General features: G+C 35.9%; 1 protein-coding gene across 1 annotated transcript in view; it reads left to right on the top strand.

The window, feature by feature from the left end:
- The first annotated feature begins 16237 nt into the window (after window positions 1-16237).
- The window catches only part of LOC5574702 (protocadherin Fat 3), a 26542-nt gene continuing 15712 nt past the window's right edge, over window positions 16238-27067 (top strand). The window contains exons 1-2 of the mRNA XM_021841535.1: window positions 16238-16388; window positions 16456-18331. Coding sequence (XP_021697227.1) covers window positions 16319-16388; window positions 16456-18331 — 1946 coding nt within the window. The 5' untranslated portion in view covers window positions 16238-16318. The remainder of the gene's footprint in view (window positions 16389-16455; window positions 18332-27067) is intronic.

The following is a 27067-nucleotide window of genomic DNA, read 5'->3' as shown; positions in this document are numbered from 1 at the left end:
GTTTAGCAATAAGACAATCGTAGATGAGTTACGAAAGCGTTTCTCGAACAACTAATCACAGCCCACAGGGGAGTTAATTTGATCGATTTTATGAGCTCTATAATGGAAATCTGAAAATGAAAGGTATGGTCATTATCAAAAATTAGTACCGTTAAACGGGGTAACTTGCAACAATTTTCAACTTCAAAGCTATATAGATGAAAAATTTTAGTATTCATGTGAGACAAAAACCATTTGTTACCCTAATCGCCACATAAAGAATACCACGCGGTATCAATTTTATCAGTATTTGGTATTCTGGGATCAGGAGAGACGAAAAATATGCATTTTCAATGCTATCCCTGATGTGGGTATATATATAATTATATGCAACACACAGTGCTACCTAAAGTACACTATTAAAAACTTATCCTATATCGTATATTATTATGATCATTTAATAATTTTCTGCAGTAAAAGCATGACAATAATCAGAAACAGGCTACTCTTTTCTAAGAAAACTAATTATTATTGATTGAATTATGAGTATTAGACTAATTCGATTGAAATTCCTTCCATTGGCATTGCATAGGGTGTCCACACGGAGAAATTCCAGAACATCATAAGTTGACTTGACAGTTATTGGAAAGCCAATAAAACGTTTTAATTCGATGTTTCTACAAATACAATGGTATTTAAGGTTTTCCTTCACATAATTTATTTTTTATACATATTTAAATCTAAGCGACGTGGCACATATTGATATTATGTCTTAAAATGGTCTATGTTGGAGTTTTGATATAATTTTCATCATATTTCATGCAGAAAGTTCCCAATGGCAAATCTGCAAGTTAATTTTATACAGATTTTTCAAATTATTCAATATTTTTATTATATTTAGTACCGAACGTGCATTAAATTGATTGAGGTATAAAAATTTTAATGTTACGGAACAAATATGTTCAACTTTGGCTTTTCATGTGCTTTCGATGACAACCGGCAAGAAATATCAAACGATTGAGATCAAAATTGCTGTTGCAAGTTACCCCATAAGGGTAGACAATATCGTTTTTAATTTTTATAGTGTTCAAGCATCAAATTATCAAAACTTTTATTTTGTCAATTTGTTCACTACTAAGTACTGTAACTGATAGTAAATGCCTCGAATGACATATTTCTACCGTTTGTGTGGTACGAGGAACGTTCTTCAGCATTAATTTCATACAATCCAATGTGTAATTTGATTTTCATCTCCAGCAAACCAACCAAAAACTAAACAATGTTCAAACCCTCGCCAAAATCTTCCGTTGTATACTTAAGGTCAATAAACGGCGAAATAAATTATAATAATTTAATTCAATGCTGAACGAAATGAAAATTCGGTTACATGTCGAGGTGTTGCAAGTTTCACCCCTGTCGCAAGATACTCCGTTTGACGGCCCAAGTAACCAATAAGCATTTCAACTAGCATTCATGCAATGCATTAAATGCTCTTTGATCTTATAGCTGCCTTTAGTGCTTCGCCAATGCAGGTTTTGGCGAAATAACGGGCTGCTTTGATGCTACTCCTTCAGAAACGTTGCATATTGCTGTCAAAAAAGAGTAACGCCACCCGTGAAGAGCAAAACAAAACAAAAATACTGTAGATTTCCCTCCTTCTCTTTCTCCTCTATTTTTCTGTCACCGTTGCTCTCTTTGATTTGTATTGTTGTTGTGGTGCAGTTTTTTGTTGAATTTTCCTAGATTGCGATACGAAATCACGAACTGGTGAACTGATGATGATGCTCCGCTCTACAGATTAACCCACAGACGATTTTTTGCTCAGCGTTGATTTAATACCCTACTTAAGCTACACCCGTTGATTTGTTCCAAGGCAGATTTAGGAGTTGGATGCAGAATTTGCTTCAGTGAGCTTGATGCCGACGCATATTAATGAAATTGAATTTGATGTACAATTCATAGTAAGAAATCATTTTATTTCATTGTAGGGCTCTTAAATCAGGCGAAATTATTTTGTTGCAGAACCCGCGTGCGTGAGAAAACGAAAAGTATTTACGCGCTGCTTTTTCCAATAGCAATATTGCTTATTTTCAATATTCCTTCTCCTATTTCATCAGATGGCAGAGCCATCCCACACACTAGGCATAGGCATGAGAGAGACAGAATGCTTATATAATCAGTAACATATAATCTGTACTCTTCTTTCTGACACTCGTACAGTAACAAACTAGCATTTCAGGTGCTCAGGAATGAAAACACATCTTGCAGTGAAAAAGCTGATTTACAACAGAGTGATTTTAGATAGCAATGCTTCTGCTGATTTAAGACAGCTAAGCAATCAAACTGCTCAAATAAAACATAAAGCAGATAAAGTGCTATAAGCATTCTACTAGGCGGCTTATTCAAATGCTTATTGGTTACCTGGGGGTAATTAAAACTTCAATGACAAACTACACATCATCTGAAATTTAGTTTGCAATTACATTGTATTGATTTTAAATAATATGAAATCAAAGACAATAGTTAGCCATCAGTTTTTGTTTTAATTATATTCAAAAACATGTTTATGTGTTACATTCAAAATCTTTTGATAGATTAATTTTGTCTTTATACAACCCTCTGAAACTCTTTGAAAAATTATTGCAATATCATGGACACACAATAGATTAAACTTTAAGTTAAGTCATTCAGTCAGTGATGCAGCTTATTCGGACTTCCAGAGTCCGCGGCTACAAAGCAAAGCCGTGCTGAAGGTGTCTGGGTTCGATTCCAGGTCGGTCCAGGATCTTTTCGTAATGGAAATTTCCTTGACTTTCCTGGGCATAGAGTATCATCGTACCTGCCGCACGATATACGAATGCGAAAATGGCAACTTTGGCAAAGAAATCTACAATAACTGTAGAAGTACTCATAAGAACACTAAGTTGAGAAGCAGGCTCTGTCCCAGTGAGGACGTTAATGCCAAGAAGAAGAAGAAGAATAAGCTGAGATACACAGCCTCAATCATGGTCATTTTGTATAGAAAAACAGCATTTGGTCATTAACCCCTCTACCTGCTGCTCTATTTTTACCACTAAAAAAATATTCAAAACGCGATAACTTTTTTGTTTCTTGATATTTTTGCACCATTTTCACAAGCTCTCAAAAAAAAACTCTTCTAATTTTAGAATCTGTGTCGATATTGATATTTGATTATCTGGATCCGGAGATATTCCCAAATTCCTGGGGGGGCCGACGCGTAGCCATAACCCGGGTAAATATCCCAGGCTACAGAATTTTTATCGTATTCGGATATTCACTCCTCGGAATGATTTATCAATACGAGTAGGTTGCGAAAAACCCAAGTAGCACGCGAAACATCTTCCAAAGAAACGCTTTTCAAAAATGGTTTCAATCGCGTATCAATAAAAGCATCTGTAACTTACCTGGTTCTAGTTAGGTTGCATATCAATATTAAGGCTCATAAAGTTTAATTGCCGTTCCAATGAACATGCATTCCACTCCTCGTTTGACGTTCAACACTTTTGAAGCGACAAGATTTGCTGCAAATGTCCCTTGCAAATAGCAATAAAGTCAAATTTATCAAGATGTTTTCAGCAACTTTTCAAACAAACTCTTGAAACTTCTCCCAAAATGCCGGTTTTAATGTTATGTTTCAAATTACTTTCATTTAAAGCATCCGCAACTTGCATTCAATTTTCGTTCCAATACACAACTCAAGAAGATTCATCCCAGTTGCGAGAAAGTTGCAATAAACTTCGTGTATGACAGCTAGAAGTTTGTTTGTTTCAATCCAGTTGTAATATGGTTGAATTGCACAACAATGGAAACATGGTCTAGCAACAGTTTGTTTGTTTAAAAGGTGTTTCTCATCAGTTGCGCGGATGTTTTTGCGAAAAGTTTAGATTATTTCAGGCGTGGCCTAATTTCGCCAGTAATGAACTTGTATTCCGAAAGGTGCAGTCAAGTTATAACCAACAAGCTTTGATTAATGAGCCATGTGGTCGCTTTTATAGTGCATTGGCGAAGCAATTGTTCGAAGAACTGGTGGAGTAGGAGAAGATTGGTGATCTTGAGCTCGGAAGTTCGATTCTCGTTCATATTTTTGTTTTCATTTTTTTCCTCTGTTAAGTATTTTGCAACAAATAAGGAATTTCGATATCACTTAAATATGTTGCAAATAGATCCGCCTCTTGCGCTTTTTGCATTGCTATTCAGTGTAATTGTAAGTCATATTTGCAACAATTGACAACTCTGATGAGTTTCAAGAGATAGTTTTATTCTTGAGTTGCAACAAACTGTGCTGCTTGGGAAAAATGAAGCAATGTGGTGCGCAGCCGTCTTTTTTTTCTATCTTTAGGTTGATACAAATATTAATTTTCTTTTATGTCACCCCCCCCCCCCCTTCAAAAATCCGAAAATTTTGAAGGGGAGAAAAAAAAAGATTAATCATTTATTTGCCATCAGTTAGGTTTTTTTTAATTTTTTGTTTAAAAACCAGGTAAAATAATGATCCAGATGACGATTGGAAAAAGTTTAACAACTATCGTACCTTCCAAGTGGTCTCGGACAAAAAAGAAAATTAATATTTGTATCAGCCTTATTTGGTAGGCACTCCATGTTATTCAACTGCTACTGTGCCGAGTTTCTTTCTGTATCTGTTTGATTACTCCTAGCCATACAGATTATATTATTAGATGCCCTATTGCTTGTTTATACACTATTGTGTATTTACTTTGCCTACTTCACAATCCACGCTCGATTGGAATTATCGAGTAGGTAGGAAGAATTATTATTCGAGCTGTTTTTTGTTTTTGCTGATGATCGCTCCACAATCCATTCGTCCGTATGCATTGCCAGCGTTCATAGCGTGAAGGTCCATATCCATAGTTCGGTGTGATGAGGATTTTTATTATTCACGAAGAAATGCCAGTGTCGCAATTACTTTCGGTGTGTTTTCGAGAGGAGATTCTGTCCCATCCATACAGTGTCTATCCTCCGTGATGCATCTCGAGTAACCGGACGAGAGTTTTTTGTTGGAGGGGCTGGGAATCAAACCCATGACCATCTGCATATCAAAGCAGAAGTGTAGCCAACTGCGCCACGTGACCCCCAACTGCAGCCGTCTTTGAGTAATGAGCATTTATGTTTCTGGTAACACGCTGGACAAATGAAGATCTTGAAAACTCAAAAAAACATCATATCGTAATTTTCAGATTTCTCCAACAATACTGAACCGATTTGTATGATTTTTTCAGAGCAGCTCTTTATTACCTGGCATTGTATAGTACATATTTTATTTTTCTGATTAATGGACAAAAAACAAAATGGCCGCCAAAAACATTTTATATAGAAAATGTTGGTCCCCCAAAGAACATCGGAATATCTTCCAAACTCGATCACAAATGATCAATATCGGCACGGGTTCTCAAACTCGAAGGATTTTTTAAAATCTTGTGAAAAAATGGTGCAAAAATATCGAGAAACAAAAAAGTTATTTCGATTTGAATAGTTTTTTTTTTTGCGAAAAAAAATGACCCAAGTAACACGCGTAATATCTTTCAAAGAGAATGGTGTTTATCATATGTTGCGCGAAAGTTTTTGCAATAACTTTAGTTTATTTGATGTGTGGCCTTATTTCGCCATTACTGGCTTGTACACCAAAGAGTGCAATTAAGTAACAAACGACAAGCCTTCATTATCAGGTAATGTGGTTACTTTATATTGGATTGGCGAAGCAATTGTTCGAAGAAATGGTGGAGTAGTGAGTAAAGAATAAGATTGATGATCAGTGCGCATCGTACCTTCGTGCTGTGCGTACACGAATTCTCTCCTCTCTTGGAAGTTTTTTTAAACTACCTGAAGTAATAAAACAGTAGTTTTCAGTGCTTTAAAACAGTAATTTTTAGTGCTACTAAAACAATACTTTTCAGTACTATTTTTTCTACTATTGATCCCTTTACGATCCTTGTTTGGACCCGTGCCTTCGATTTTTCGTTGAACCCGTTGGCGAAAGCAAGCGGTGGTAATCCTTCTTGGACACCATCTTGGGGAAAAAAAACCTCTTAGGATGTCTCGTCTTCTTTCGTTTATTCACTAAACATGGTTGCAACTACAAACAAGAGGAAGGGTGAATTTCTGAATTCATATCTTCCTTCCAAAAAAGTGGGATTCAATGTTGCTGAACAGCGATCGGAAACGCGAAGCACGATGAATTTTCGTGGCATCAAAACAGAATCTGCGAATAAACACTAACAACCGTTCGGGCGCTTCATTCGTTCGTGTTTCATTTTCGGATCGCTGTTTCTCCCGACGGTATCATCGGGTGATTTTCCATCGCTCGGTAATGCGAACGGTACGATCCACACTGCCTGTTCTTCGCGAAGAGCAGGAAAATATTCATTTCGATCATCTTCAAACGGGCTTGCAACAATCACGCTAAACTTGCTCCCCTCAAAAATGAGTGCCGAGCGCACAAAATTGGCCCCTTTTCGTGCAGCACAGATTCTGTACAAAGGGGCTGTAGAGTAAGGTGGGGCAAAAGTTCGACCTTAGTGGTATAATCAAAGTTTCCAGCAAAATAATAGCAGATGAAACAAAACAAATACCATACAGCGAACCTTCAACATATTGGCTTTAATTTTGCTGAACAAACTTGTGTCAAAATATTTACCCATTTTTAGTTATAACAGTTTCAAAATTGATTGTCTTAAACGAACTTTTGCCCCACCGGTGGGGCAAAAGTTCGAATCCAGTGTGGGGCAAAAGTTCGTTGGCTAAAACACAAAATATCAATACTTTTATGCCAGGCATACTTTATACCAGCCGTAAACTTATGTTTGCCGAAAAATACACACTAAATTTTCATCAAAAAATGCCCAAATTGTTAATTGTAATACACCCAAAAAATAGCAGTTTTTCGCAAAACTAAGTGGAAATGTAAAATTTTTGTGACATTTTTCGCACGATCAGGCAAATTTCTCTAAATTTGAAGATAATATGTAGGTATCAGGAAATTTGAAAAATTTTCCGTAGGTTTATACATGGGTCGAACTTTTGCCCCGCAGATTCGAACTTTTACCCCGCTATGGGCCAAAAATTGATTCCAACTATTTATGGAAAAACTAATACACGTCAAAGCATCCTTATAATAGGCCTAGAAACGCCCTTACATAAAATATTGAAAAATATCTTATCTTCATTTGGTCCCATGCATCGAAAGTTTGACCAAATATTACAATATTTACGTCGAAAAACAACAAATAGCCATAACTTTTCCAAATCTCAATCGATTTTTATGATATTTGGAGTGAAAGTCTCTTACTTGAATAGCATTCAAACCACCTCGACATTTCTAAGTTTTGATTTGGTTTGAGCTAGAAATCTTAAAAAGAAACTCTTGCCCCACTCGAACTTTTGCCCCACTTTACTCTACACAGTTTTGTGCAAACGGTGGTAAACAATACTGAATGAGTGAAATGAGCACAGAGGAGGAACGCTTGGAATGCGGAATTCAGATCCAATTTTAAAGTTTTTTAGAGATTTTTTCATTTGAATAGCCGAAGTGGAAGCAAATGGGGAAAAAACTTTCGCATTTGCGACCATCTTCCGGCTTTTCGCTAGAAAACATATCAGAAAACTCCCCATCTTACCAACGGTCAACTGTTTGCTGCCGCGTGGGAGATCATTGACAGTTCCGTTTCCATCGATCCCCGCACAACCGAAGGCCAACACGTCGGCAACTCACAGAATGAGTGCGACCTACACAGAATTTTCACTCAGTCAGCCAGTTCTGCATTGGTTGCCTCATTCTGTGTAGTTGTAACACATGCACTGCGTGGAGCTGGCTTAGCGTGTTGTGTTTGCTTGACTTTACGAGAAGAAGCAACCTTGCAATGAATCACCAGAATGAACAGCGCGTGGATAAATGAATCCTACGAGTGGAAAGGCTTCGCGAACCACTTATGGTCTTATCCACTGGTGTACTAAACTGACTCGGTCGAAGAATTTTGACACTAGAGCGGGTCCAGATCACGTGGGGAAGCATACGGAAGCGTGCCCGCTCAAGTGTCACAATTCTCAGACCGAGTGAATTTAGTACACCGCTGGATTAGACCATCGGTGTTTTCCATTTGCTTCTTCGGCGTTGCATCCGTTCGCTTTTTGCGATGCTCTTTGTGACTCAAAAATGAAAAATGAATTTTGGCGAATGTTGGATCGCGAAGATGCGTCGATCATTGTTCACGAAGAAGATCCATCGCAACACTGGTGGGATTTAAAACTGTCATTAAACGTGGCAAGAATGGAAGAAAGGACGTTTCTCCAGAATGCGAACTTTGTTTCAATGGTGAAATGAATAATGTTGATAATTGCGTCGAAATGTTAAGTTCGATGCTCTAGACAAATTTTCCGAACACCAAATCGAAGCAGTCTCTAACCCAGGCTTTTTGATTCAAATGAGGAAACAAAGAGTGCCGCCTATCGTGGTCAGTTGTTCCGAATTCGCGGGATTTAGGCAGGAGATCGTAAACTCTGTTAGGGGAATCAAGGTCTCCTTCCAAATCATAAAGAAAGAACACTGTCGCGTTTTGCCGGCAACTCTTAAAGTTCGCGAACGTCTTCTCAAACATCTTGAAGAGAAAAAGCACATTTTTTTTTACTTATGACGACAAAACTGAACGTTTGTTCAAAGTCGTCTTGAAAGGTCTCTCAAGTGACTATAAGTCACCTGAAGAGATCAAAAGTGGAATTAATGATTTACTTGGATTTTCCCAGTCCAAGTAATCATTACGAAAAAGAGAACCCAATCTGCCATTGTTCGGAAAAGGGCTTTCTCAAGAATATTAATTAGTTAACTTTAACAAAAAAGATCTAAATAATATTAAAGCTTTAGAAAAAGCTAGACTTATGTTTAACGTCCGTGTGACAATGGAACTTTTCCAGAAACCTGGAGAAAATTACCAGAACCCCACTCGAGACATTTAGATTTCTATATAAATGCATACAACTTTAGCCCTACAGATGGAAGGCTACTGCAATTCCAACGACCCATTTCAAGGATGGTTGTTCATACACACACATTCTGAGGTCGTTTTTACTACAGCAAGCCCCGCATGAAAACACTCAGATATCAGATGGATATCTAAAAGGAGTTCACATTTCCCGAATCGAAAATTAAAAAGCAAGCACAAACACGAACAATCAAACAGTTATCGTACAACCTCATCGAATTTTTCCTTCGAAGTCCCTATTAAATTAATCGTTAAACTGTCTAACAACCTTGTGTTTCGCTCGGAGACGCAAACGGCAAACACGCTTCATCATGCACGATCCAAACGTGGTAATCGAGAAGAAAATTCTCACAGGAAAACGAAAATAACCCCGCCGCTTCAGCTATTCCGGACAACTTAATCTGAAGCATTCTTCATAAGTTAAAACAAAACAGTGAGAAAAAAATGTCAGCGCCGAAAAAAACACTTAAACATTATGCAGAATTTCGTTTTTATGAACATTTCATGTTTTCACAAGCATTTGTTGTCACTTCACAAATCAACATTCTACACATCATTTGCGGGGTGGCATTTCAATTTTCATCCGGGCGAACATGTAAATGACGCGGAATCGATATGAACTCTTTCGTAAATCAACACTTTTTTCTCACAATTTGATAAACTTCCGAATGGCTTTAATCACGTGCCGAATTAGAAAAAAATAGAGGTCTCCAACCAAACTGCCACGAACACCAACGCACAATCAATCTTACACAAGTCGATTTCCTCAGAATGAAAACGTATCGATGTCTGTTTGACGTTATTGAGCTTTCGGTCAACGGCAGGCCAAAAAGGAAGTGGTTGTTTTGCAGCAATTCTGTTTATATTTGGATTCTCACAGCAAACAAAAGCAATGTTGTGACAGTTCTCACAGCAAACAAAGAAAATTTTGTCAACATTGCACTACTACGCAGGCAACTGGATTGGTCTATAGGAACCGAGATAAAACGTGACAGCAAAAGCAAAACACATCCATCCGTACGCACAGCCTACTGCGATCTTCTTTGCGCTTTGCGCTTCGTACAAAAATCTTTCCATACTCCAAAAAGCAACATTTTAAAGAATCTAAAATAAGGTAAATTATAGGAGTTGATCGGGGCCCAGATAGCCGTGACGGTAAACGCGCAGCTATTCAGCAAGACCAAGCTGAGGGTTGTGGGTTCGAATCCCACCGGTCGAGGATCTTTTCGGGTTGGAAATTTTCTCGACTTCTCAGGGCATAAAGTATCATCGTACCTGCCACACGATATACGCATGGAAAAATGGTCATTGGCACAGTAAGCTCTCAGTTAATAACTGTGGAAGTGCTCATAAGCTGAGAAACAGGCTTTGTCCCAGTGGGGACGTAACGCCAGAAAGAAGAAGAAGATAGGAGTTGCAAATTGCAGAATTCTTATACATACGTATGGTTCCTGATTCCTGAAAGTCCAACAAGAATTTTTCAACAAATTTTCAGAGTAATCTGTAAAAGTTTCCACTAAGATTTATATTCATTAAAATTTTACATTTTTGCGTTAAACTTCTACAGTACATATTATAAAATAGTCGATAATAGACCCTTCAAAAAGTTTGTTTGGAATTTCTAGAGGTACGAAAAAATGGGTTCTACATAAATATGTACCATAGTATCATGAAACTTCGGAGTTCATACAAAATATTATCTAAGATTTGAGTTTCAAATACTTGCAGCAAACATTCCATATTTCATATATTAAGACGTAAAAGAAACAATATTTGTAGTAAATCCTACAAGGACCACTTAGGTCTTTCTGTGAGGTATATCAACAAGTTTCAGAAATTCTGCGGTTCAATTTTTGCACCTTACGTCAGAAATTGAGTTTTATTTTTATTTCGAATAATGTTTAAGCTGTAATCATTAAAAAGATTAAAACAAAGTTCTTCCAAACCCTTATTTGTATGTGTTTCCTTAGAAATCTGATACGGAGTATAGATATAAATGTAAAGGAATTTGTAAAGCAATACCTAAAAAAAATATTGAGTTATTCCTGGAGAAGTTTTTGAACCAAAAAATGGAGAGTGGATAAATTTTTAAATGTTATTTTGAAAGAATCCTGAGATTACTATTCTAAAAACAATGGAGTTATTTCTAGAATCTGAAAGAATACCTGTTAGAAATGCTGGAGATCTGTTTTTTTTTTTTTTTTTTTTTTTTTGAGAAGTTCAAGTCTGAATTGCAAAATCTTGGTAAGTCTGGTGAAAAATTTCTCCAAAAAAATCCCAAATAATCGTTAGTGCGGTTTAAAGAAAAAAAAATCTCTAGAAAATGCTAAGATGTATCTCTGGTAAATTTTTCGGAAAAGTCTTAGGGAAACAATAATATAATTCTCTGAGAAATTCTTGAACAAATTACTTAGGAGATCTTTCAGTATTACGCAGAAAAGTTTTTGAAAGAACAGTTGAACGTATTCCGCTAGAAATTTTATAGGAATGTTACAATTCTTTAAACATTTCTTAGTGAGGCATTTTTGACAAATAAAAAAAAAATGGAGAGGGTTTTGAAGGAATGCAAGATGTTGCTCTTTGGTTTCAGATAAATCTAAAAAATAAATATGCGAACTGTGGAAAAATATAGATAGCTTTGCAAAGAGCTTCTCTGAGAAATCGTGAGTAATATTTTTCATGAAATTCTTGTGGAATATTATAAGGAATCCTTAAAGTGTTACTGGAAGACTCATATAATTTGTTTTGCAGGAAGTCTGGATGATTTTTGCTGCGATTTTTCCAAACAATTCTATAGAGAAACTTTAGAATAAACTTAAAAAGCAAAGTTGGAAAAACTGTTGGTGGAATGAACATTTGCTTGGTGAAATTCGATAGAGTTTTTTCAAGAAATTTTCTGGTGAGATCAGAAAGTCTTGGAATGATTTTCTGTGAGATCCAACTCAGTGAAAACTGGAGAAAGCAATGAAAAGTACGAACATAATTCATTAAGAAATTCTCGTAACAATTCTCATAAGAATCTCTTTAAAGCACATGGTTGAATATCTGAAAAGATCAAGGAAGAAACACAAAGGACATTCCTTGCAAGTTTGTTTTGATATAATTCTTGAAAGATTTTTGATTGAATTACAAAAAGAATGAATCTTTTTTCGTACCGAAAATTGAAATATACAAAAATACCTGATGTGCCGCGAAATGAGACAAAATAATAAATAAATGAATTTAATACAAATCTGTTAAAATTAAAAAAAATGTGAAAATCGTGGTTATTGTGACCGACATTATTTCTGTTAAACAAGAGCTTACTACCCAGGTAATTAAATAGCACTATAATTCGCTCTCCGTGCTAATATAGGGCAATTATAGAGCTGACATGCTCTATATTATAACAGCCCTATAAGCTCAAAAAGGTGAATTAGCGAGCTAATGATTACTTGGGTGGGCCCCTTCTAGGCCCCTCCGGAAAAATCCTAGCTGCGCCAATGTCAATAATTATTATAAAGATTTTCTTACATATTCCTATCAAAATCTACCAGCATCCTAAATTATCAGAGATAATTACCGAAACACAAAATAATTGCTATGAAAGCTCCATCACCCATGAGTATCTACAGGACATACGCATAATTATGAACGCACTATATTCGATTCGATTATACTACAATTTGAAACTGGTATATATCAAAATCACTTTGTCACTAGACGGTGCTAGTGAGCATGCATCTTTTGTTTTCTAAAAGCCTGACCACTTGGAAAGATGGCGTCTTCGTCAAATTTGTTCAGTAGCTCAAGAGTTATCATTATTTTAGCCAGAAATTCGAGATTTTGCCACCAGGCGCCGCTAGTGAGCATGAAACTTTTGATCTGCATATAATTCAGGATCCTTGCCATTTAAGACTCCCCAAAATCAACGCGTTTTTTTTCAGCGACAGCGTTCGGCAAGTCAAGAACTTCGAGCTATTTAATTAATAATTTTGCCACCGAGCGCCGCTAGTGAGCATGATTCTTTTATTTTCCAGATATCTCCGAAGCCTGACCATTGGGAGGATGACGTTTTCGAAAAAGTTGTTCGGTAAGCGAAAGGCGATATTTAGAATCAACCAGCTTGAACAAGGATAGCCCTTGTGTTAATAATCAACATTGTCGAAGACGCCATTAACCTAAGTGGACATACTCCTGAGATATTTGCAAAACTAGTTTCATTCACACTAGCGCCACCTTATGGTGGGATTTGCAATTTGAATGATTACCGCATGTCATCCCTAGACTTTCTTTTTTTTTTTTTTTTTTTTTTTAAAATCTTTATTAGAGTGTATTTTAACGCACGAGGGCTAGTTCTACACTCCCTAGACTTTCTGATGAAGATGGTTTTTCTATATTTAATCTAGATCGCGAGATATTTCATGTTGAATATAAAGTGTTGTACAATTAAAATGCGCGACTATTCGCGTTACAAAATCTTCTGTTGTGACTAAGGTTAAGTTAAGGTTATGTTAGCTTAAGGATCATTAAAAAGTGTTTATTTATCTTATGAACAGGTAAATTCAATTCACCTGTGAAACTCATGTTGCGTTAAATGAAATATTATGTGTGCACCATAAAATGTCAATAATTGCCTTATTAAGTCTCACCAAATAAGAATGACAGTGTTGCCGAGGGCCGCATTTACGGGGGGGCCGAAGGGCATGGCCCCCGGGCCCCCACAAATCTCGACAAAAAATATATGGTTAAACTTTCACGAATAATAAGAATCAATGCAATAGTAAATACTTTTAGGAAACGCATCATATGATTTTAAATAATTTTTTTTTTCAATAAATCCGTTATAATGGCGAAAGTTTTTGAAATAAAGTTTAATATGTAAAATTTTTAAAACAAAATATTCAAACATTCAGAATGGGATTTTGTTGTCTTTACAAGAAATAAGAATATCAAGGAAGATTCAGAAACGATTTGGATAAACAAGTGGAGTACCATCCTTTTGCTTACATTTATAACGAATTTATAACGAAGAAAGAAATTCTTAACATGACTTTTCCAACTACAACGAAAGCTCTCTCAACGAAGTTCAAGACTAGGTTCGAATGCAATTTATATATCTGCAGATCATGTAAAGGACCTTATTATATAATTATTTATTTTTAAAATTATTCTTTGGATCATATTGTAGACCTGATAGCGTTTAAGTGCCTTGAATATAGGAACTTCAGAGAACTCTTAATTGAAAATATGGACCAAAATGAGACCAGACACTAAACACAAATAGACCAAAAATGGATCAAGCAGGAATCAGAAAAACAAAATGTAACCTAAAATGAAAAATAGAAAAGAGAATCAGGCCAGACTTTTCTTTTTTTATTATTCTTCATTACAACAGTGTTACTGCTCCCATTACTGTATGTATTTTTTCTTGATGTTTTATAGAAATTTCGTCAGAATTTAGGTAGGAGATTATTCTGAAGATTAAATTATTATTTCCTGTGGAATACATCCAAGAATTTTTTAAAGGAATTTCTCCAATAATTTTGTTTTGGATATTTGAAGAATATAACCTGGATTTTGACAAGGATAACTATAGAAATTACCCAGGAATTTCTCCAAAGATTCTTTTAGATATTTTTCAAGGAAGGTCTGAGTCCTTTTTTATTGTATCAGTTGATTATTCCATCGATTTCCTTAGTAACAGCTGTAGAATTCGGCTGAATGATTAGTGAAAAAAATACCTAGTATAGTATTAAAAAAAACTCGCGATAATCCTTCAGGAAATAACTGGAGGTGAATCGTTGGAATGCTTTGCAAAATCGCTGGAAGAATTTCTGGGGAGTATTGGTAAAGGAATCTCTAGAAAAAAATTTAGAGAGATCCCAGTATGAGTCCCTGGGAATATCACTAGAAGATTTCTTGTAGTTTATCCATGAGACATGTGAGAGGAAATTCTTAAAGAACCTGCTGAAAAGCTACATTAAAGTCTTTGTTTTTTTTTTCTCTGGAGCTCTTACAATTTTGCATCAGGATCTACTGCAATCATAATGAGGGGAAAAAAGACTCTGTAGTGCATTTTGATTAAAACAGAGAACTTAGAGATCATTAGAAATAGAGACTATTCAGAGACTTCATTGGACTCAGTAGACCTACCCAACAAACATTAGTTGCTCAGTAACAGTTTATTCAGCTGAAATATGTTTGAGAGTGGTTGGTTCAACTCTTATTCCGTAAAAATATTTGATGGGAAGCCTCTAAAAAAGACCTGCTGTCCTACAGCAATTTCTTCAAATAAAAACTTTCAAATAAATATGTTTGTTCAAAAACTTGAATATGAAACATGAATAGAATACGCATAATTTGAATAAAGGTACATATAAGAAGAGAATTGTCAAACGAATTTTGTTGTTGACATTGACAAAAAAAAAACATTGAATTTAACCTGTAAAAATATGAAGTTTACTAAGATGTATTATATATAAAAAAACATTACCTACATAAATTTAAATTTCAAATTGGTTTACGTTCATAGGGGATATGTAGTATTTTTTTAACGTTATAAAATAATTTGACTCTGGTATTGAAAACCTTGTAAAAACATTACGAATATCAAGTCTATGATCAAGTATCAAAATGTTTTTTTCTGGGAAAAGGGCCCCCACATTTGTGAATCCGGCCCTGGTGTTGCCTAACACAGAACAGGTGTATATAAGAAATGAATGTATTGTTTGAAATAATACTTTATACAAAAATCATTAAAAACATCACAAAATTCAAGTTTCTCATAACTAGGGCACCGTATCTACTGAATTGCAACCAATAGCAATCTAACTCTTACCTTCGGCAGTTCACATGCTTAAAGGTTAGCTCGTCCGGGTTCATTAAACTTTCTGGAATGTCAGGGTACCAAGTTTCCATTCATAGTCCTTTTATCGTTGCCAGGTCGGTTGCCGAAAATATCGTTCTCATTTTTTCTCATATCATAGTATGATGCCTTTCAATTTTTTATAAATATATTATTCACAGTTTTTTTTTATCAGTTCGGGTTAGGCATTCCATTGAACATACAAAATCGTACAATCATATTCACCATTCTACAGGCATTGATAATGAAATCCACTATCGCATAGAGTGAAGGTAGCCCTCTCCTTCTATCGGATGTAGTTTTTACAAACTATATCTAATAAAATGATTTCACCACCACTTGACTTGTGAGTGATAACAGCACTCGTACACTTAATCAGTACATGAATTAGTGCTTAACTTTCTCTAGGACTTCACTTCACAGTCAGTTGTGAATGAGAATCGATTAGCTTCATTCGTATTTGCTTTTTTACTCGGGCAATATGATGACTTTTTGCAGATGTCTTGTTCTGGGCATTTGCTGCTTTCTGGTGACCCAAGTATCATCCCAAGGTACGTATTTGTCAACTTGAATTTCTGTTCTTCAAAGATTACAACTTCTTTCCGTTTCGGCCCCTAGATTGCCAATCGGATACGTACGACTTCCACCGTTACTACAATGAATCACATTACCTGAACCTGACCACGAGGCCCAATGAGTTGATTGCCAAATTTACCGTCAGCAATGTCCGTGCGGCAAGCACCTCGAACGACTACCTCAACGTAACAGTCGAAGGTGATCAGCTCATTTTCTCCACTACCGAGAAATTCGCGAACTACGAAAAGTTGGAAGTGGTACTCCGTATGCATTTGGAGATAACGTATAGCTGTACGTCAGGAACGTTTGTCGGAAGTTATTATCAGAATCTCCTGGAGGCAAATAATCATGCTCCGAAGTTTTCGCGGAATCTGTACGACGTGACGGTGCCGCTGCCCTTGCCAAAAAATTTCGACCTGAGTCCGTTCATCGACGATGGAAAGGGAATTACAGCGATAGACTACGATCTGGTTAATAATACTGTTGATTTCACGATTGGTGAGAATAAGTACGTGAAGGTTGAGTCGCTGCAGATTGGTGATAAAGAATTTAGAGCTGTTTTACGGCTGAAGGAGCAGGTGCTGAAGCTTCCGGAAGTGGTTGAACTGAATTTGGTGGGGACGGATCGTGGGGTTCCGGCGAAGAACTCTTCCGCAAAAGTGGTGATTAATTTGGATTCAACCATAGAGTATAATGAACCGCCGGCGTTCAAGAAGACGTTCATTACTGAGGATTTCAATGCTGAAGTGGGAATTACGATTGTGGTTGAGTTGATTCCAGGAACTGTACATGAAGAAGTGGAATATACACTAGTGGGTGAGGATGTGATGTTTTTCCGGATGAGTATTCAAGAAGATAAGAGTAGGGCAACGGTGGTGGTGAACAAAGAACTTCAGTTGCCCAAAGATAAGTTCTTTCTGAACGTGGTGGTGGAGGCGAAGCGAACTGAGCTGCAGAAGGCCGAGTGCGTGATTTTGGTAGATTTAAAGAGATCTGGGTCCAGTGCATCAAACGTTACTGCAGTGGAAAACACTTTGAGTGTGCTTCACCTGGAGGAAGAGCGTATTCATGAGCAGGTGTTTCCTAGCAGAGTGCATGACTGTACATATGAAATTATCCACGAATTACCCAATCGCACCGAGAAAGTCTTCAGTGTAGACGAATCTACCGGATGGATAGTGTCATCCAAATTTGATAGGGAAGATACCGATTTGTTTGCAAGCGTTGATCCTCCTCAGTTTCAAATTGTGTTACAACTAAGGTGTCCAAGTTCTGCAGGTTCGACGATTCTACCTCCGGTCTTCGTCGATAATATTCCATATTCCATCGATACAACATATCTCAACGTGATTGTCGATGACATCAACGATCATTCGCCAGAATTCACGTACCCTTCGCAGGATGAAGTTTTTGCATTTCCCGTTGCACGGCTGTCGGAACAGTTGTTACCTTCCAAGTTGTTGCAGGTCGTAGCACATGATCTAGATGCCGGCCTGAATGCTATTGTACGATACACTATTGATGACAATGACCACTTCGGTGTCGATCCAAAATCTGGCGTTGTCTACCCTCTGAAGAATGCTCTTGTTGACGAAGAACCTGTCGAACTGGAGATCATCGCTACTGATCGAGACGGTGCAGAGGATGGCAATGTTGCAAAGTTGAAAATTCGAGTGGTACCAGCCCTTCCGTATCAGATGTCGTTTTTACAAATGGAGAATGTTAACGAAGATCAACTGGCAGACAAACTTGAAACTATCGAATCCTTGACTTCGCTCGTTATTCGCACTATTACTGGGGGCTACACGTCATTAGGTGGATCAACGAAGAAGCAAAGATCATCAAATACAGTTCAACGGTTGATCGTAGCTGCGTTTGACGAACAGTGGGAACTTATTTCTTCTGAAGAGTTTGCCAAGTAAGTAGATAAAAGTGTTACCTAGAAGTGCAGTCGTCGCATCTTTTGTGCAAAGCATTCCTATAATACGCACTCTTATGAGACATACTTGAGCGTTAAGCAAGACCCAGGGCTCAGGGAATTTCATAAATTTGGAGTATTGTAGATTATTTCTAATGCGTTAAGTAATAGCACAAGATCAATTTTGTTGTCCAGAACTTGATCAGTAGGCGTCGCTTTACTGATTTGGATTATATGAACCTTACGGAATGTGTATGAGCCCTTTGTCAATTTCAATACAGGTACCGTAAGATCGGGTGTAATTGATCAGAAGGGTGAAATTGATCATCGTATCACACGATTTTATTTATTCCTAATGGAGCTCAAATATCAATGTAACCTGCAGTAAATGAACTTTGTTTGTCGTAACTATTGTCGAATTGTGTGTTGTGAAGTTTTTTGCGTTAAAGAATGTTTATTACTATGAACATAATGTAAAATTTCAAAATCATGTACGGTGCAGTATTGACGAACATCTATGAACTTCTAGTTCTGAACAAGGATTTGAATATGGTATAAACCCGAAAATTTGTGAGAATGTTTAAGATATATCCCCAAATCATATTTCATCACCAAAACTCGTACCAATCAGCTCATATGGTTGAAATAATTGAATTTATGTTAGATGTCATTGAATTCCTTACGAAATTGCATACATTTAGGCTTTTTCCGCGTAATTCTCGAAATTTGACTATTCATTATTTATATAAATATTGAATTGTTAAGAATTTGAAAAGCATATTCGGATTGAGGGAGCTTGCATTTAAGGTACCGCGAGGCAAGTGGGAACGAAAAAAACGATAGTTCAAACAAATTGTTCAATAAAATTTTCAAATGTCAATAATTTTCAAATCCAACAACACAATCACGTTTTGGCAACATATTTGCTGGTGTGTGCATGAAACTAATCGAATTATTTCGAAATTGTGAAAACCTTGGAAGAAAATTTTAGAATGAGCCAATGGACGCAGTTACCTCGCTAAGCGGGGCAAGTGGGACAAATCCAGTTTCTTGCGTCAATCCACATCAGTAAGTCAACCATTACAATAATAGGATTGATAAGTCATAGATTTTTAATTTCAAGTACATATTTGATGTAAATAAGGCATCAACCATAAAATACGTTACGTTTTAGGAAGAAACCCTTTATTTAATGGTATGTCACCTCACATTTAATATTAACTCAAAATTCCTCAATAAAAGCGTAAGGAATAATTAAACATGTTCAAAATATATCATTTATTAGTTGTTAATTAAAATGTAGCACATAAACAATCAATAATTGACGAAATTATAAATATGTTTTGTTATTATTTATATGCATGGCAGAAAACCGCCTTATGGGATGGAATTGTTTTCCATCACTACATAATTAGGTAGAAATAACAAATAAAGTTCAAATAACATAGGAAAGTAATCGTTCTCATGATGCATTTCAAATTTCAGCTGTGTGTTTGTTCAATTTTGAAGTCGTATTTCAAAAATAAAAAGAGAATAAAAAAATAAAAAATAATAACACTTTTCTTCTCCCTTTTATGCAATTACGTAATTTGAAGTTGATCTTTTTTGATAAAATTCATTTGTTTGAATGTTTTAGTGCTACCCTCTAGCAAAATGTATGAAACGTATACGAAAAGTTTTGATTCTGGTTTTTGTTTTGATAGGTCCCTTTTACCCCAGGTACAAATATATTTTGGGGAAAGATAGACCATCTAAAATTTCATATGAAATGAAAACAAAATACTGATTTATCGGTAGCAGCTTGTAATAATACTAAAAATTATAGGTTACTGATGGAAATTCGATTTAAAACACATTTATTTGTTGCGAGTCAATGCAAGATGTGAAACGTGTCACAATTTGTCATGCAAGTTGAAAATGGCGCTGAACTGACAACTGTTACATGAACCACATGGTAATAAAAATAACAATGGTCTAATCCACTGGTGTACTAAATTTACTCGGTCTGAGAACTGTGACACTTGAGCGGGGCACGCTCCCGTATGATCCCCACGTGATCTTGACCTGCTCTAGTGTCAAAATTCGTCGACCGAGTTAGTTTAGTACACCAGTGGATAAGACCATATGTTTTGTACTAAATACATTCCTTGTCATTGTATCTTCAACTTTCTAGAAGAATACCCCCATGAAAAACTTTTCCTAGTTGAGCTATGACGAAACGCCCAACTTACCCCGGATACTCACTTGCCCAGGGGTACCTTATCATGTAGAGTTGTTTTGAAAACTAACAATAATAGCATTGATAAGTGATCAATTTCACTCCGAAATGATCCCCTGATTTTTTATTTTAGATACATTTGTTAACACTAAAATGACATTTGTCAGAAAAATTTCGGTACATGAGTCGATGAGGCTCATCTTTGTACTTGTTTTCCTGCATTTAGCGTTTTGGCATTGTCAACACTATAGAAAACAGACTAGAAAAACTGTGAAAAATGATCAATTTCACCCGAAATCACGGTAAATTCACATTGCTATTTCTCGAGATTCTGATTATTTGCAAAGAAACGGTCTTCTGCATATTTGTTCAGGAGATCAAGAACATCTAAAAGGCAAATAGTTTGTCTTGACATTCGGCGCTAGAAGTATGTAGAATTGAGCATTTAAAGCAAGTTCTATCTTGTGATTCACATGAGATAGAAAGTTCGAGTCTTCGCCAAAGTGTTCAGAAATTCAAGGACATCCGTCAGGTTTACAATTTGATTCCGCTAGTGAGCGAATAACAATTGAGCATTCAGGTTAATTCTATCCATACAATATACAAAGTTAGAGTCTCCGGAAAAGTTGTTTAGAAAATTGTGGGCTTTGTGGCCGTGTGGTTAGTGTTACCAAGCATTTAGTCGCACCGAGTCTAGGAGTGGCGGTACGATTCCCGCTTCAGTCCGGAAAACTTTTCGTCAGGAACGTATTTCGACTGTGCCACTGGGCGTTGCATGATAGTCCGTTGTCTAGTGTGGTGCTTCTTTCAAATGTTAACGTGTCGATGTACTAAAAAAATGAGTACATCCGAAAGGCAAACAATTTTGCCACTGTTTCCACGGAACATACAACGCACTGTTTTGATTGTTACATTTATTTAAGAGTCGCTTCAAGCTATACTATAATGTGAAATGTTGAATCTACGAAATACGTTGCCAATTATTTGTTTACATTAACAGTACGCCTTCTAGTATACGAGTCCACTGTTGACCGTTAGATCGTACACCACCCGTTTACGTATAAATCTGATGGATTCATTATAGTGCTGTAGTTCAGCTTGAGCAGTCATCAATTCCCAACTCACCTTTTTGTACTTCTTGCATGGGTTATTCACTTTAATCGGTCGATGATATGCAAAGCACTTAGTACAAGAGTTTGCAATGAAAACTCAATGAATTACTAACTCATAGTGGATAGCTAAATAAATTAACTCACGAAAAACGAGATCTATTTAGAAAGTCTATTAGGCAAATATTACAAACTTCATTTCAGATCGGCTAACATACCGTTTTGATTCATATTACGGACAGCTTCATATTCCGGACACTCTTATTTGTATGGGAAACATTTCACGCGAAATGTTTCAATTTTTGCTGTTCAAAAGTTCTTAATTTCAGGCTCGTTTTAGTAAATTTTTTCCATAAATATTTTTGAAAATTTATAATGCCCAACTACCTTAGATGTCTCTTTGGTTGTTTAAGGACATATAGGAAAGAATCCCTGTCATGGCAGGGAAGATGGTTTCCTCACACATACAGACACATTCAGCCAGCGGTTTGCTCTTTTTCTCAAATTATGCAACTTACCAGTAATTAATCACAGCCAAATTGCTAAAACACTGTAATAGCTATATTAACTTTCCATTTTACTCATTTCCTCAACTAATCATGCTCGAAATTTGACGATTCGTGGTCATTTTCTACATGCACGACGACTATTTTGGTGCTTGTTTACACTAATCCACTTGCAAACGAAGGACATTTTTCACTAAATTTCCTTTTAAGAACACGTACTAGATAATTTCAGGTAGATATAACTCAAAACTTAGCAAAATCGTGGTCAAAACAATCACGATGCTAGAATATTTCACTTTTTTTATTTTTTGATCGCTTTCGTTGTTGCAGTGTTGTCAGTGTCGTTGGAAGGTATGTAAGACATCCAGCAGTTTGAAAGCGAATTGAAAATAAATGCCAATCACAAATATAAAATGAACATCAATTGCTGGCAACATTGTACATTTGATTTAAATTTCACTACTACCCGGAAATAAGAGAATAAAGTTGTGCCTACTACTACATTTACATTAAAATTTGTGGATTCAACGGAGTTTCACCTTAACGATTTCGATTGATGATTTGAATGTTCCATTAATGATTATCATGAGCTATCCGGAATTCGATTCAAAGTGTCCGGAATATGAGGCAAAAGTGAGGAAGCGTCCGGAATAAGAATCATGAAAAGGCCACACATTTTCATTTATTTCAAATTATTGAAGTTGTGGAAGCGTATTCTTCACCCACCGTTCGAAAGTAAAGGGCTTCCGACGCTCGATAGCGCTAAGGAATCATACAGAATGATTTATTTTGTATGCTCTATGCTGGGTTATATTTCCCTGAGTCCTTAAGTGTCCGTAATATGAATCAAAACGGTAATTGCTTCGTAATTGTTTTGATCCAATCTTCAAAAAATCTCTCTCCAAGAGTTGCTGAGATTGAAAACTCACAGGACAAGATCGATTGCATGCGCTCATTATCTTCCAATCCAGGCATGCACTGAATCATGCACTTTGTATGGGGCGCTGCACTGTTTTGATTTGATGTGGGCTTTTGACGTTTACTGGCCTTGTTGTTTACTAATTTCATGAAAGAGCGAAGGAGAGCGCATGATTTTTGTGCAGAGCCCCATAGGCCTCTGCACTGTTTTGATTTTGTATGGGATTTTGAAGTTTACTGGCCTTGTTGTTTACAAATTTCGTGAAAGAATGAAAGGGAGAGGTACATTTTTGTGCAGAGCCCCATGGGAGGATTGAATCTTAGGATTCGATCAATCAAGATTAGTATTATTAAAATGAATCGAGTTAACCTTGATAATTTATCGAACATTAGTGAACAATTATCTTTGACAGGACACAACAAACGCTCATGACCAGTTTGACCAAGTATGTATTTCTCTTCAAATGATCTTTATAGTTTTATGCCAATATTTTTCCCATATTTACAGCTGTTAGTGTGCGAATGTTTAACGAAGTGGATTCGGGCTTGATAAAGTGCTTTATGTCTATAGTATTTAAATTTGGGACCATTCCAAACTCGCTTTACTTATTCTTTACAGTGAATTCATAACAATTCAACCAAAGCTTTAGATTTGGATTTGTAGTGGAGCGGCATCCTCTATAATGTCAAGAGTATGCTTGAAGCAAAAGAATCAGACGACCACCAGTACACGGAATTTATTGAATTTAAAAATGAATCAAATTATTATGAATAAATGAAATATATAAAATAAGTGTAGAAACATTGATGTCATCTACATCCTTCTCAGCGCGGCCTTATTTTAAAGTATTTGAAGCACTTTGAACTAAAATTTCCGGCTTGTTTCAGAAACAACCATAGAGGTGTCGTTTTTCGTCTTTATAACAGTTTATAGAGGAAGGTTGTTCGGAATTTCATATGAACTATTTGAAATTTATTTTCAGCAAAAAGAAGCACGATGGGAGAACGAGAGTTAAAACCATTTTTATCAAATTTCTCTTATCAAGAGCTAACGCTCAAGAACTTTGTCATTTTTACAGGATCGAATTCCCATGCAAAACTCCTTATTATAACTTGTTGGAAACACGAATATTGCTGCTGGTCAGTTCGATCACATAGTTAAAGATGCAACATTTAATTTTTTTTCTTAATCGGTCGTCCATCAGAAGTAATAATCATGGATTATATGTTATGTTCCTATCCCAATGAAAACGGAGTTGCTGGAGTGGAGTCTATGTATATTTTTCTTCTTAAAAAACCTAAAATGAAACAATATTAGTTATATAAAAGACGACAAAATAAATTTTTCACACACCTGTTGAAAGAGAATGACAACTCATACATGAAGATTCCATCCTGGGATTGAATCCCAGAACCAATCCCGCCCACTGAGATCGGATAAAATCAGGATTCAAAACGATCCTGCTAATTGAGATTAATTCAAAGCATGCTTGTTTAAATCTCAGAGTAGAAAGATGATCTTAGAAGACTGTTTTGATCACTTACATCTACATATATAGCTTACTTTCTAGTTCAGTCGTTGAGTCTGCTGTGACTATTACCACTATCGCACTATCGATTCTCTTGTCTAAGGCGAAAAAATTGCATGTGAGGTTGCCGTTATAGCGATCGCATTAACATCCTCCTCCCCGTGAGGACCGGTAGGATCCTTTATTTTCTCTGCGGTAGGGATTATGAGAGGCTAGAAGCAAAATATACACGCAAACAAATTTTGTTGTATAATCTACCGAATCCATGGTAGAATTAAGAACTGCACCAACGATTTTCAACCGACTACAAAAATCTGTTAAGTTTACTATAATCTGGTAAAAATCACTGAGCAGTGTAGTAAATGTGACTATGTCCATAGAAGCCTCGACTTCAAAGCATTGTATTTCAATCCGTGACACCCACCGTACACGGAGGAAGGTGAAAAGTACAATGCCAAACTTGTCAAATCTAGAATGTTTCTAGTAATAAATACTACAACTCTGGTTAAATAAACAGAATATATTTTCTTCTTGACTATGTTATGGTAGAGTTAACAGATTAATGTAGTCGGTTGAAAATCGTTGGTGCAGTTCTTAATTTTACCATGGCTTCAGTAGTTTCTACAATAAAATTCATTTCAGTGTAGATGAAACAAAATATGTTCGAGGGCAAACGAACGAAGCCAGTATAGAAAAGCAATGCAATTCAAATCATAGTAGGGTGGCTGATCCAGTGGTAGTGTGTGTCCCAATAATAGTGGTAGTGCGGTTTTAAGCGTGTTATAGGCAATTTATATTTTTATGTGTATTTTTCTAAAATGGCCCTTGTTAAAATAATATGTACAAAATCTTGGATATCAGTTAGGAAATAGTAGAAAACAATTTAAAACCTTAACTTTTTTGTTCCCTTCCACCAGTAATAGTGGGTCGTTCCTATAATAGTGAGTCTCAATGGGAAATCAATGTAAACCACTATTATAGGAACACAAGTTAGCAAATGCCACTATTACTGGAACATGTTCCAGTAATGGAGAAAATGATTTTTTAGAAGATTCAATGATTTTATCATTCTAAGATTATTTTTTACATGAAATAGAATGGAATAGCTTTCAAATGACGTATTCAGATATGAAAAACGACCTTCCGTTATTTTTTGGCGATTTTTTATTCCTCAGTCCGTTACTATTGCCTCTATCACTGGTACAGACGCCCTAGGAAGATATTTTGAAATAAAAAAGGATTCAGTTTGTTGATGTATTTCGGCAAGAATAAATGTGTTTTGATAATGATCGAACAAGTGCGTCAGTTATTTATTAAAATTCATTTGAAATTTAAAGATAATCGTGATCGGCAAACCCGGATAAAAACGTACCATTCAGTGAATTCAATAATCCCTTAATGTACAATATAACCTATTGGATTCAATACAGCGTATTGTAATTGAATGTCAAAGCAAAATTATTCTTGTTTGAATATTGTAAGGACTGTTCATTTTATAAAGTGGACATCTTGTACATGCAATATCTTTTTAATTTATCAATGAAACCGCAATCGGTTTTCTGTTATTCACGTTATTTTTGGAGCAACAATTTTCCAGATATCATTTGTTCATCGACTTTTTTTAGAGAAAAATATTTGAACTTTAAATGGAACTGACATGAGTTTAATTTTAAGGTTTAAAGTACGTCCTGACGGATGCAATAATATAGTATGAATATGAAAAATAACCTACGCCTTCAAAGAGTTGCTTAGTCATATTTTAAGTACAATAGAAAAACAAATGCTTTATTTTCAGAAGAGCTCTCGAAGCACAATGACAATCATTAAAATTGGGAACACTACTTTTATGAAATCGAATTTATTTTTCATATATCACATGCAAAATGTGTTATTCTGAGATTACCTATCAAAATTTTCGGGGAAAAACGGTTACAGTTTGCCGTAGATCGATAAATATGCGTAAAAGATTTTGAAAGTATGGGATTTCTAACTAAAACGACCATAAAGAGTAAAATTTGTACCTAAAAATGCGGTTAAAACTCAAGATTTAGATCTCCAAATATAGTACAAATATAGTTTCTTCAGTAATCTAAACGAATTTTTAACACGCTTTTTACTTTACTTTTTTGCTGGGAGTGAAAGGATTGTGTGTCAGCAAATTTGGCCTTAAGGAATATATAAGTAAACTGACTTAGTCTCAGAGAATGGTGAAATATTATTGATGTTTTTAAAGCTCTACCTTCAGTAGAATCGTAAAGGATACCAACATACAATTTGTTCATAAAATACATGATTTTTTTTCAAGCGAAAAATAATGTTTAACTTTGACGAACAGTTTTTTTTTTTCAGGAGTTTTTAGAAAAACTATTTGGTTCTTAAACCAAAAGCATTTTGTAAGTTTATATATTTTCATAACATTATAGAATAATAGTTGAACGATGCACAGAGAACCGATT

The sequence above is a fragment of the Aedes aegypti genome, chromosome 2, assembly GCF_002204515.2.
Source record: "Aedes aegypti strain LVP_AGWG chromosome 2, AaegL5.0 Primary Assembly, whole genome shotgun sequence".
Classification (NCBI taxonomy): Eukaryota; Metazoa; Arthropoda; class Insecta; order Diptera; family Culicidae; genus Aedes; species Aedes aegypti.
The sequence above is the reverse complement of the archived record's forward strand: the minus strand, read 5'-3'. Positions and strand labels throughout refer to the sequence as shown.